Source organism: Neodiprion virginianus, chromosome 5 (genome assembly GCF_021901495.1).
Source record: "Neodiprion virginianus isolate iyNeoVirg1 chromosome 5, iyNeoVirg1.1, whole genome shotgun sequence".
NCBI classification, from domain to species: domain Eukaryota; kingdom Metazoa; phylum Arthropoda; class Insecta; order Hymenoptera; family Diprionidae; genus Neodiprion; species Neodiprion virginianus.
In genome coordinates this window covers 9,568,509-9,582,079 of record NC_060881.1, presented here as the reverse complement: position 1 = coordinate 9,582,079, position 13,571 = coordinate 9,568,509, and the positions used below count along the sequence as shown (strand labels likewise).

Genomic DNA, 13,571 nt, shown 5'->3' with positions numbered 1-13,571 from the left:
ATTCTTCTTGACCGACCGAGCTTGCCCTTTCTACAATTCTTCCAATTACTCCTTAGGAGAGTTATCAAACCGATTTTTACTCTCGCAACGAGTTGATTGGGAAAGAATATAATCATCGAGCATCGAGCTATTCATTAAATTTGAGGAGAAAATTTACTACGACGGGAATATCTGCGCTACTTCGTGCTCAAATATGGCGGTTCCATTTACGGACTTTGCATATTTTGCTTATAAAAACAGCCCACGCTCATAAAACTATGACAGTATGGATGCTCCGCAGTTTCAAGTAAATCGTTAAAAATTTAAACATCAATTTTGTTTCACTTGACACCGAAATGATGGTGTTGTTCGCGAAATTGTTAATCGTCGGTATCTGACCAATAATAACTAATTTCTTTGGCAATTCTGTTGAACATTTATACCTTAAGTCTGGCAGCACTTACGCTACTCCTATCAAATGATCAAATATGAGAAGGAAAATATATTCAGTATTTTCCTTCTCAATTTATTCGGGAAACTATATTCCCAGTTACCGACCATCCATTCTCAAAGTCATCGAGTGCCAGGATTGAACATCACTGCCGGAAACACTTCCCAAATTTTGAAGCGCTTCACTAGCGTTCCTAGAGTGACTTTGCTTCCAGCAAGTGACACAGTCGTAGAGAGCGCTTCGAACGCGTGTGTTTATTGGACTTTATTTTGACAAGTTAACATATAATAAACTTTTTCCCTTTGATCGAATAACAAGGAAACTATCACCATGGGGAAGCGACAGCATCAAAAAGATAAAATGTAAGTATTGATGAAGCCCTTTAAAACCTTCTTCATCAGCAGTGAGTTGTATAATCTTCCATCACAATTTTGAGGTTATGGTCGAATCAATATTTGGGTCATGTTAAAGTTTAACATCGTAATAATGATCTCACAATCCCGATGTTCACTTAAACTGCCTAACTTATGAGACGACCTTGTCTCATTGTTATGAACACTTGATTATATTTATTTCAGAGATGATGAATATGCAAAAATTGACAAAACCTTCACTGTAACATGAACTTTCATTCAATTTCTAGTTATCTACCTTTTACAAATGTATTACTTCATTTTCCGTACATTCTTACCAAAATATACAATCAAGTTAAATCTGGCAGGATTTGATCTACACTTCCGAAGAATTCCGATTCAAATTTCACTATAAAGTTGGAGACTATTAATTTTTCAAGTATATTTTAATACTTTCGTCCTGCATGCAATTTAATGCAATTTAAATGATATCAAGTCGGGTTTTCCAGAAAACAAGAAAGCCTTTACATAAATGCTTGCAGGAATTCAGTCAATACTGAAACTGTTGAATTATTTAGGGGATTCTAACAATCTTAGCATCAATATTTAATTTGGTAGTCAAATTAATCAAGGACATAGTATAAATGTAAAATGTTTAAAAATCATATTGGGTTTACATGACAACATGAATAAGTTAAATCTAATTGTTCACTTTAGGTACCTGACCTATACGGAATGGACAACATTGTACGGTGGCAAGAAAGCGGGAACATTAGAATCAACAGAGGACACAACATTCCGTCGTTTGCCGTACAATCATTGCTGCGTGAGCCTGCAACCCTTTGAACATCCGTACTGCGATGTGGATGGAAATGTGTTTGAGCTGCAGGCGATCGTGGATTATATTAAGAGGTTCAAACATAATCCAGTGACAGGAAAACCTCTAGATGCCAAATCTTTGACTAAATTAAATTTCTATAAAAATGCTGAGGGCGAGTATCACTGCCCTGTTCTTTTCAAAGTATTCACTAAACATTCTCACATTGTGGCCGTAAAAACAACGGGAAATGTTTATTCCTATGAGGTATGTCAGGCTAACTGGAATTTTTCCAGTGCAATATGCTTTGTAAATATTATTTGAAGGTATGAGTGTGATAGAATCTCAATTAGTCGGTTGCAGATGTTGCTGGTGGCGAATTATCCGTTTATGCCCGCCATCAGCAGTTGAGAATATTGCGACAAGTTGTAGTTACTGATTTTCAAAGAAATATCTAAGTTAAGCAATTTTGTTATCAACCAAAATTATAGAATTTCATTAAACGTTTGTAAGATTTTTTTTGGAAATCTTCCTAAGAGGTCAAAATACGTAACGAATGTGTTCGAGATGAAAATAAAAATGTATATCTGCCAGATGTGGTTCTATCTAGTCTAGGTAGCAAAGTTTCGTCTGTAACTTGAATTCTTAATTCCAGGCAGTTGAGCAGTTGAACATAAAGACACGAAATTGGAAGGACTTGATAAACGACCAGCCATTTGAACGGAAGGATCTAATCACTATTCACGACCCTAGCAACGCAAACAAGTTCAATTTGTCTACCTTTCATCATATTAAAAACAATCTGCGAGTGGAAGACGAAGGTTTGATTTTCTTTTGTGGAAAAATTCTTACTATATTACACCATCTCATGGGAAATAAGTAAAGCATGGAAAGAACAAAAAACTTGATGCATACTGAAAGCACTGCTCAAATGATCTAGGTATCTTCGGTTGTAACATTTATGATCTTACAGCAAACTATTAAGAGCATTGCTGTATTCAGTAATAATTTAATTTATTGTACAGTGAGACGTCAATTGTTCAAAATAATTAAAGGACATAGGTATTTACCAAATAGAAATAGAATAGGCTTAATAGAATTTATGTGTTTAATATTGAACTCAAAAAGAAAATAATTGGAAGACAGTTTGTGGAATCCAGAATTGACCATAAATTAATTTTTTTGTCACGTGAATTTGCTTCTAGTTTCTATACTTTATCATTTAGATATGCCAATTTTATGACGATGCTCATAAATACTATTTTTATGTACTGCAGAGATAACAAAGGAGCGCAAGGATCCCAATGCTAAACTAAAAACTGTATCTTCTGAAACCAGAGAAATATTGGAGGAGTTGAATAGAGAATTCAAGCCTGTGGAGCCTAAAGATACGTCCACTAAAGATAAAGCGGACAAGTTCAATGCTGTAAGAGAGAAGACAGTGATAATCCTTTGTCAATTACATAGCATACGTTACGTACCTTTCGATATATCAGCTTGTTTACCTGGCCAAAATTCATCTCGAAGTCTTTATACAGTGATGAATTGTTAACCAATGTATACGGAGCTGTAATGACTGACATGACCACGTAGATATCTTCAAAGGCCGAAAACATACTTATGGCTGCATTGTTGTGTTACTTCAGGCACATTATTCTACGGGAGCTGTGGCTGCAGGCTTTACATCGACTGTAATGCCAAGAGAAACGACACATGAAGCAGCGATTGTAGAAGAAGATTTAGTACGATATGAACGGGTAAAAAAAAAAGGTAAGTTTTAGTGCACATGAATATATTGTAGTAGTTTTCAATTAATGCAATTTTCATGCAAACATTTTTCCGCCGGTATTTTCAGGCTACGTACGGTTCATTACAAACTTTGGATCCCTAAATTTGGAGTTGTACTGCGATGTGGTTCCAAAAACTTGTGAAAACTTTATGAAACATTGTCAAGATGGGTATTACGACGGCACCAAACTGCACAGGTCTATTCGAAACTTTATGGTATGATTTTACAATGCATATTCATCGCAAAATTCAAGTTATAATACGAGCATTGATGTATGGAGCTTCATTTTCGATGCAGATACAAGGAGGGGATCCCACAAACACTGGCAACGGCGGGACGTCAATCTGGAGCAAGCCGTTCGAAGATGAATTCAAACCAAATTTAGTTCACCAGGGACGAGGTATTTTGTCAATGGCAAATTCTGGTCCCAATACCAATGGATCTCAATTGTAAGTCTGTTGATAAAGAGTACAAAATGTTCAGTACTTCACTCACTGGACTCACCGAACGTATTTACCTTGAACAAATTTATTTTTTTACAGTTTCATAACTTACCGATCGTGTCGTCATTTAGATCGGAAGCACACAGTATTTGGTAAAATTGTTGGAGGGTTAGACACGCTGAATGCGATTGAAAAAATTGAAGTTGATAACAAAGACAGGCCGATTGAAGATATAATCGTACAGCGTGCCCAAGTCTTTGTTGATCCTTTTCAGGAAGCTGATGAACAATTAGCAGCTGAACGGGCCGCTGAAATCCAAAGATTAGCACTAGAAGAATCAAATAAAAAATCTAAAAACAAAAATGAAGGAGGCAATGTACTCAAAGTGTATCGTAGTGGTGTTGGCAAGTATGTGCAGTTCAATGACGAACAAACAAAGTAAGTATTTTGTCATGTGTTTAAAAAACCAGGAACTCATCTACATATTTAATGTTATTTATCGACTGATAAAAGAAGAAAAATATATATTGGAAATTATAAAAGTCTAAGAAACTTCTATTGTTTTCATTACGTTTCAATAGTTTTCTTTGCATCTTTTGTCCGACCAAATCAAAATATGCAATAGAGCAGGGATCACTAATAATATCATTAACCCAATATACTTCACTTATTCCACATCGTACATATTTTTCATATGAATTTAAAATTTCTTGACAGTATCAAATCATAGTGGTGAACAGTCTTAGAAAACCTTAAAATATCCTGGAGTTATAAAATCCTACAATCATTCTCAATCGGTTTTATTTAATGAATTTCTTTGCTTATGCTAATATAACTAATAATAAATAATACGTTTGACAAATAATATTAAAATATCTTTGCTAGTAATTATTGAACTTTACAATTGTACGGTTTTTGCAGGACTGAAAAGGTAGACACGAGCAGTGAGCCAAAACCTAAGAAGATTAAAGATGCATCTTATACGTTTAAAAATTTTTCTGCATGGTGAAAGAATATCCTTAAAAATACATTGTAATTATATTCATGAATTGTATAGTTTTATCAGTGTTGAATATTGCGCACAAAGTTGAAAATATTCAAATTTTTTAAATATTTTTTTTCAACTCACTAAATATAATATTAAAAAAAAAAAAAAAAAAAAAACTGAACGCTTTATTCTAATACTAGAAATTTATCCATTATGTTAGCTTGCCTAAGTCTGTTACACTGCAATATAACTGAAGCCAAAAATAATCTTCTGAATCAAAAATAGTCACCAAAAAATATTTGTCGGCCATAGTAACATCTTTAAATTTGCGAGAAGATTATTTTCATAAATAATAAAATTTTCAAAAATGAAGTATTGTATTTCGGATTGCTTCGAGGCAGTTTTGTCATCTGTCTTTGCATATGCTGTGTCAGAGGTCTGGATTTTTTTTGATTGCAAACACTTCATAACCAACGGAAATAGTTGAAAACAAGTTTTATACATGTTACATTATTGAAAGATGGAAAAAAAATGTATACCAATTACGGTGAATTAATTTATAAACTACAATTGGTAAAATACAATCAGATATGCTTTTATTGTACGTAATAATTGATGAAGCACATAAATCAGGATGGAGAAGTAAAATACATGTATCGCATACAAGCGTCAATAAATCGGCATTCATCATTTTCTATAATAGTATCATAAGTCGACTAATTCGTTCTCAGAAAACAATTATGTATGTATATTAGGCAAAGGCAGAGCTGGGCTCCTCCATGTTTGATGTTTCGCCGCTAGTCTCTTATCGAAATCCTTCCATATTGTCATCGGTGACGTACCGTCTTCGGATTGTGGCCTTTTGCAATCAGTTTTTTAATAACAGTGCCTGTGAAATAGTGGCCCGGAATTTTCCCGAGGCAACTGGTCAAAGCTATGGATGACTTAGGTAAGTACTTATTAATTTAAATGATAAACAGTGACAGAGGTAACCTCAAATGTCGCACTTGCTGATTTTTAGGAGTGTGCAGGTTCTGTTTTTGCGAGAGTTCATTACATTCGTCCTGTACCAGGTACCTTAAACACGAACGAACATTTACATACGTTCGTACATTCTCTCGTTTGCAATTCAAACGATATTGCATAATGTAACCAAATATTCCATTATCGCCTTACAGTGCGCATTTTGATTGATGCGTCTTCGTCTCGTTAAATACGGCGGGAATTTTCGAACTGTTACTAGTGTTGAGCATGCAGCAGCGATTCATGAAATTGCTGGAGTATAATTCAACGTAACGAGTATGTAAGCTACAGCAAGCTATGCTCTGTAAATATTTTTGTGGAATGATTATGAGTATGAAGTTACTTGCGTTACTGTAACGATACATGTCTAAGAAAAATCGTTACTTCGCATCTTCAGGAATATCCGAGATTTAGTAAACCATTATAAACAAAAAATACTTTAATTTTGAAAAGCCAACTCCTTGAAAGTAATTTTAAAATTTCCCAATAATTATATGATTTTTTAGCACAAGCTTTCGTAACGTTAACGTTACTAACTTCAGCCTGATGAATGATTGATGACATTTTTGTTGAATTTATAAGGTTGAACTTAGTAACGTTACTGCAACAATGCGTTGAAAGAAACATTACTATATTCCAATATCAGAATAATTTTTAAGGAGTTGAATTTCCAAAATACGAGTCTTCCACTTTTGTATTATGATTTACTAAATTGCAGATAATCCTAAAGTTTCGAAAAAGCGAATTTTCATAGAAATACATCGTGATGGTAATCGCATTTAAGTTTATTACTTTGGATTTTTAGACAAATTAAAATGTTGAAGATTTTTTTATTTACACACACGAATGATGTTTTCTGTAAAAATAAAATACGATCGGACTTACAGGGTTCGAAAACTAACAGCAAGTTGATGCATTTTATCAAGGGATGCTATAGACTTCTGTTTTATCAACCCATTTGTTTTTACAAATTATTCGATAACCGTCAATGATTCGGCAGTACTCTGAGTGCCCAACGCAGGCGTTTTATTATGAGGAATAATGAAACGCGCACAATTTGCCGCAATCATTTTGACAATGCGAATTTGAGGAATTCGCAATAAACAAAATTAGTCATTCGCAGGTGATGCATCGTAAATGAGAAAATAACAGATGACAAGTGACAATCGCGAAACGCCTCCTCGGCGTCTCGATCGGCATGAAAACATGCGTGATGATTTATTCGACATGTGTATAACATACATACCCATGGACGCGCAGAGGTATCCCACCTGCTAGGAGAATCGTTTTCGAACGCGAGGACGTTCTGACATGACACACGCACCTAATGTGTATGTATGTACGTACACAAACGAAATATCATCGCGCGGGGGGGGGGGGGGGGGGGGGAATCAAGTGCTTAACTATTATCTGGGTGGTCATGGCATCGCGGGTCTCGCGTCAGTCTTATCCCGACTTCTCTGAAGCTAGCTGTCAATCGCGCGTGATCTTTAAATCCGACGAGTACTTGTGCGTATAAACATGAAAATGTTAGCGTGACGTAATTAGTGACCGTCGATAACGTCGCGAGGTTCAAATCGTATCATCCGATTGTTTTTACTTTTTATTTTAAACAACTTTTCATCGACGACGCACACATATAACCCGTTTGACCGATCGTTAAAATTTGAAAGTTTTAATCAATCCATTATAGCTGCGGCGCATACTTTCACGGCTATATGCGCCTTATCTGTACCTTATCCCGAACTGTTTCGATTATGTAGGTATATATATATTTAAAAATGATAAACGGACTCTCACGGTGAAATCTAGGACAAAATCGATCCAGGAATCCAAGCCCCATTAACCATGAAGTAACAATTTTAGTTGTTCAACCAAGTTTCTCTTGCCGTCGCCCGTTCTTCGTTCTTCAGCTTGATTGGATTTTCTTATTTTCGTTTCAGTTCTTCGTTATTGCTTTAGTTCGGTGTCTTCAGTGATATATTTTCCAGACGCGGTGGTTTAAATTTTTCCGTTTATATATCCTTTCAGTTCCATAAATTGGAATGCTTTTTTTCCAACACAGAAAATATGGTATCAATTTTGTCACATCGTGATTATAATCAATGCTTACTTGTGCAATCTCATATTCTTGCCCGTTACGTTAAAATCGCTTGATTTGCTGTTTTGCAAAGTCATTGTCAAGGACGTGAGATACTTTAAATTGCAGATATTTTGATTTATCACATTGTATTCGATGCATCGCCGTGTATTTATATCTCCGCGGTAAAACGTGAAGAGAAGCAAGAGAAAACGCCAAATGTCTCTTAAGTTTCTGTTACGTAAACGGCGATTATACCACAATAATTTCTTTATTCTTTATTTTCCGTGCATGGCATCCGAAATCCTAACACGTGCAGTGTGCAGTTTTAAAATCAACCAGTTGCATCGATATTGTACTTTTACGTAATTATACACTCGTACGTGCCTAGTTTTCACCGTTTCCGATTCGTTAGAAGAACTGCCTATGTACTTACCGATGTATTTTTTTCGTCACGGGATGTTAAACGCCGGTCTTTCACACCTCGAGATCTTTAATAGGGGAAAAATAGAAAGAGACTGAAGTCAGTAACGTTAACGCAACGAAATATAGAGGAGAAAAATCACTATTTTGCAATTTCATAGTGACTTTGAAGTATCCAAATTTCCAAAAAATATATATATATATACATATCCTTATTAAAATTTTCTGTATCTCAGATATTCCTGAAATTGTGAGATAATTTTATCCGAAACATGAACCATTACAATGACGTTACCAACTTCAGCTTCATAAAACGGAAGCTTAACAACCGATCACGAATATCACCTACCGGTGTTACCAATCTTTTTTAACGCATGTACCAAAACCTAAAAACCAATAACGAACGGAGGCTGATACACCTCATCCACCCATATGTGTATAGATATTGTTTTTTTTTCGCGATTTTTTGCATGTAATGTATCGCAAAACAATCGATTTTTATTTTTCGACGTATAGGCGAATTTCACATCTCTTATCATGATAGAGTGGATAATATCAATCCTGTAGGTTATTATACAGTACACTTAAATACGTATATAGAGATAATATAAAACATACGCACGTTGAAAACAAAAAGTACTTTTTTCATTTACATAATTGCCTTGTAATAGAGCTTCGCGGAATCCTTTTATTCCGTTTAGTACATATTTTCATCGACTATATATGGACTGCGCAATCGAATAAAGGTTCAATATTTTAGTCCAATACACGACATTTTAGTATATCCGCTCTAGAAACGAGAAATGAACATCGGCAATGTTTGTTTTCCGAGAGAGAAAAGCGTATGATCTTACAACAAACTAATTTTCATGAGAAATTGTAGATGGTCATTATTTGAGTGAGTAAAATCTTTTTCTAAAATTTCTATCAAGAGCCCGACCATAATTTTTTTTTATCAGCTTGCAAAAAACAATCGCTAAATATAGGCAAATGAAACTAGATATTTGAATAATATATTTCAATTCGATAATTTTTGGTAAATTATTCTCTAAATTATTTTTATTTTCGGTAAATATATTTCGGGAATTTCGCAGTTTACTTGGACCTGTACATTTTTTTTATGAAATCTTACCCGCATATGGGCGTTTTTGAAGTTCCAAATTTGAAAAGTTCCGAAAATTAAAATATACTCGTACAGCGTAATTTTGCTCAACGAGTGGGTGTAAAAAATCAGAGTAACCGAAAATCAGAATGCCCAGGATTCCGAACGTAAAAATGTCGAAAATCCAAAACAAAGACGGATCAAAGTGGTGAAATTTCACAACGCCAGAAATTCACGAAACTGAAAACCTTCAATCTTCAGAATATCGATGTTTAAGATTTTTAAATTTTCTCATTTTCACACTTTTCGAATTTTTCAAATTCCGAATTTCAACCTCGCCCCGCATGCAGGACACGAGTTCCACCCCTCGAACTGCATCGGCATCATCATTGGCCGTAGTCGCGTGAGCTTCAGGAGAAGCATTGCGATCCTCGACTCCACGCCGATCCATTTTTCGGATCGATCCGCTCGCCGATCTACAAAACGAGACGTGAAGCTAATGATGAAGAACCGTAACATGCTAACCCCGAACAACACGAACAGTATATACATATATAGCTCCGCATTATCATTCCTAGACAGTCCTCAAACCGTTCGTTTGTCCATCGTTTCGTTCGTTCGTTTCGTTCGTTTCGTTCGTTCATCGGACGTAGTAGCAAACGTGCCAAGGATTGTATTTTTAGTAGAGATACCTAGTAGCCAGTGACACGGTGCAACGTGCGTTGGGTTGGACCATTGGCGGGAATCTGCTACAGGGTGATGGTAGGCCTGAAATATACCTGGTCATGCCTACGCGGACTCTTCTTCTAGCTCTTCTCATCCTTCCTATCCAATTCCGCGAGGAGAAGCTTTGGAAGTTAGACAGAAGAAGCTGAAGACACCGCGTCACTCCCAAAGCGAGAATCCTTTCTCCAGACAGTCCAATTCCTTCATCGTCACTTTCCATTTACGGCAAAATGCGATCGCCAAGAGTAGAATGTCTTATTGATTGATCCTTGTCCCGAAAGTTTGAGTCCAGGACCTCCGACGGCAGCGCTATCCGGATATTTTGACGACTTTAAACCAGTTTATCAGTTTTCGAAAAGCGTGTGCAGCTGAATAGTGAAATAAAGTGTACGAGTGATTGGCGTTCGTGGTGTTCATAAAGTGTGCTGGATAATCACAAGCGTTGTGTGCTTTTGACTCTGTCATTTCACACGCATATTATCGTCCGATAATGGCCATGGATCGATCGATGTACGGCAAGGTGGAACCGGGTGCTACTTATCAACCGTATCGCATCACGGTAAAAAATGGATCCTCACCAGGATGTAAGTCGTTCATTGTTCTCAGTTTACATTGTATTGGCTCTTCCTCTCAATTGTGCTGCATGAATATCCCGATGTGTCCGCTGGTGCGATATAAAGATGTTCGATTTTACTTGAAACCTATTGTGAAAATAACTATGAAAATACAAATGTGCAGGGTATCATTTAATCATCGCGAATTATTTGCAAGACGGATCGATGTGATGTTCTACTCGATATAGAGATCGCAATGTTTCCTTGTTTCAAATACTTTCAACATTCATCTTGAAACTGTTCTCCCGAAATCGTTCCACCAGCTTCCTTCGTTTTTGGAAGTGGATGAACAATGTGGATTGAATGTCATACTAGCAATAAGTAAGCAGCATCCTTTAAGATTCCAATGATTTTGGCTATTTCGCAAGCACCTGCTCGTCTCGTTTACCTCGAAACTAAATTATTGCGGTTCATAAGAATGATTTCAATGGATACTCTTACTGTTTGTCAGGTTTGTAATTCTCATCGGTCAGATATCAGAGAACCCGATTCGTGAGAAAATTCGAAAACTTTCTAAATGGAAAAATATCTAAATTTCAGTTCATTTCTACTGAATCTCGAATCATCAAATGCCATGTTTGCAACATTGAAACTATAGCTACGTACAATTGTCACGAACAGATCAGGAAGATTTTTAACATCCGATGATAATTTTGGGCATTCGATTGAGTGTTAAGTTTGAAGAAAAAGGAAAAGTGATCGATCCTTATACACAGTAAAATAAAATACGGTGCTTGCGGTAATTAACCCCGCGGTATGTTCACCCTTGTGTACAAGTTACGACTGTTATATAGTCTAATTTGATATTCAGGAAGTCTAAAGCAGAAGCCCGTTGGCAGTCGGCCAACATTTGTGTATATAAGAGAATAAAAATGACAAGTTTAATTTTACCTACATGTATTATATATCGCCTACGTAAATGTCTTTATTTAAAAAAAAAAAAAAAGTATGTTTACTCGTATTTTTTTACTACGTTCAAAGCTACAAGGAAATGCAGCTTTCGTGAAATATATGAATACACGTGGACAGGAATATGATATGTTGAAAGACCCTGGAAATAGAGTCTCCGTCGGTCGAGAATAGAGCTAGTTTTGAATGAACGACAATGCATTATTATTGTCGCCTTTGGAATACACGTATATATCTATTTACTACGCGTCGTAAAGTTTGCGACGTGAAGATCCGATTCCGTAGAAGAAAAAGACGCGTGTTCGGTAAAAATGGTCTGACGTAAGATGTGATTTTCTTCATTTCACTGGTTCCATTCAACTTATACGGCAATATTCACACGTGTTTACATAGTTTGCCATAACGCGTTAATATCTTCATTTCAATGCATAATCTCGAGTATAATCCTGACATGTTAAATATTTGAATGAAATTTATTTGTAGGTATAATACTCTGCATTTATTACAATTGTACTAGCAAGGAAAAATCACTCGTTTATCCCGTGGGACTTATCAAGCATGTTCGTTTCGTTGTAAAGAAAAATTGAAATCTCGTCGCTCGCAATCAATACGCTTCACCGTGATTCGTCGGAAATTTTTTACAAATGAAAATTTAAAAAAATTGTTTACCGACAGTCGTTTTATCTGCATTGAAATTTTCTCGAAGATACGTTCATCGTTACGTGTGCATTTTTTCAAATCAACTATCCGGTTAATAATAGTTATAACTGTTTTTATTACACAATGTTCGAGAACCGTTAGAATAAAAGAACTGAAAGTATAAGTACATTCACGTACATATCTGCACATTGCCTGAATAAATACTGCAGAGATTACACGTTACGTCACGATTCTATCATGCGTATTAATAATTGTACGCATCTATTATAATAGACGATCAGTCTCTCCAGATGAGGTCGTGGCTAATTCGTATGATAAATAGCTTCGGTGAATATAAAATGACCACTCCACATACCATTTATAGTCACTGTGTGTATGTGTATATCACTGCAACGAGAATAGAAGAAGCAGAGGAAGAAGAAAAAGAAGATCAATTAGTCAGCTACGAAATACGTAGCGCAGCCCTCATTGCGACGATCACTCAGAGTCAATCTAACTTCTGACGATCAATCTTACAAACTTTCTTCTTCTGATGCTTCACGCGTCAACTTCTATCGATGAGAAAAAAAATAAATAAATTGATAACCGTACAAAAAGTGATGAAAAGTTTTGCTTTATTCGTCGCTCAAAAGGAAGAGAGACTGCGGAGAAAAAAAAAACAACCTTTCAGAGAAATCTCGAGTTTTTTTGGTTTCTTTGTCAAAATTTTTATAAATCGTCTTTGAACTAAAATTTACTATCCATTCTATTTTTAAAATGTTTCATATCAATCGTTTATATAGATTAAGGTTGTTTCATTTTACTTGCGTTTTTATATGTTTACTTGTAAATTTGAAATGATCGAACTATGATAATTCTTCGTATTTTTCTTCCTTTTTTTTTTTTTTTTTCTAAATTGTACAATTTTTTTATTTTGACATGAATATTTTATAATTATTCGATTGTTTTGTTACATAAAGTTGTTGTTCCAATTTACCAAACGTTCTAATTTTTTTCATCTGTCGCAATTTGCGAACGTCAAGTTTTTATCCCCTATTTCGTCTTCTGTACATGAAATTTTCGTTCACGATTTATATTTATTACAAAAAAAAGTAGATAAATGTAAATTTTACACGAGATTCGGAAAATTGTGATGAGTCTTTTGAGAATTTGCAATAGGCTCTTTTCAAGATCACTCTTAATATTTATAAATAATACACCAGTTGAATAAAAAA

The 13,571-nt window shown here is 35.4% G+C and overlaps 2 protein-coding genes across 3 annotated transcripts in view; both read left to right on the top strand.

The window, feature by feature from the left end:
- The first annotated feature begins 649 nt into the window (after positions 1-649).
- On the top strand, positions 650-5,049 carry LOC124304785 (RING-type E3 ubiquitin-protein ligase PPIL2). The gene is made up of 9 exons (XM_046763427.1): positions 650-792; positions 1,501-1,867; positions 2,256-2,421; positions 2,878-3,026; positions 3,247-3,370; positions 3,456-3,604; positions 3,687-3,838; positions 3,932-4,270; positions 4,754-5,049. The coding sequence occupies exons 1-9, from the start codon at positions 761-763 to the stop codon at positions 4,839-4,841; spliced, it is 1,566 nt and encodes a 521-aa protein (XP_046619383.1). The 5' UTR covers positions 650-760; the 3' UTR covers positions 4,842-5,049.
- A 585-nt stretch (positions 5,050-5,634) lies between these two features.
- LOC124304784 (leupaxin) overlaps positions 5,635-13,571 on the top strand; it is a 48,230-nt gene continuing 40,293 nt past the window's right edge. Inside the window, exon 1 of one of the 2 annotated variants that reach the window (XM_046763424.1) lies at positions 5,635-5,769. In XM_046763424.1, the coding sequence (XP_046619380.1) occupies positions 5,757-5,769 (13 nt within the window). In that variant the 5' untranslated portion in view covers positions 5,635-5,756. Of the gene's footprint in view, positions 5,770-10,274; positions 10,759-13,571 lie in introns of those variants that run through there. The other variant, XM_046763422.1, reaches the window with a different exon arrangement.

Bases quoted from the DNA above. Each gene is read 5' to 3' on its own strand.
- LOC124304785 (XM_046763427.1), top strand. From the start codon at position 761: ATGGGGAAGCGACAGCATCAAAAAGATAAAAT. The intron at 1,868-2,255 runs GTATGTCAGGCT...TCTTAATTCCAG, and splicing joins GAAATGTTTATTCCTATGAG to GCAGTTGAGCAGTTGAACAT. The intron at 3,027-3,246 runs GTAAGAGAGAAG...GTGTTACTTCAG, and splicing joins AAGCGGACAAGTTCAATGCT to GCACATTATTCTACGGGAGC.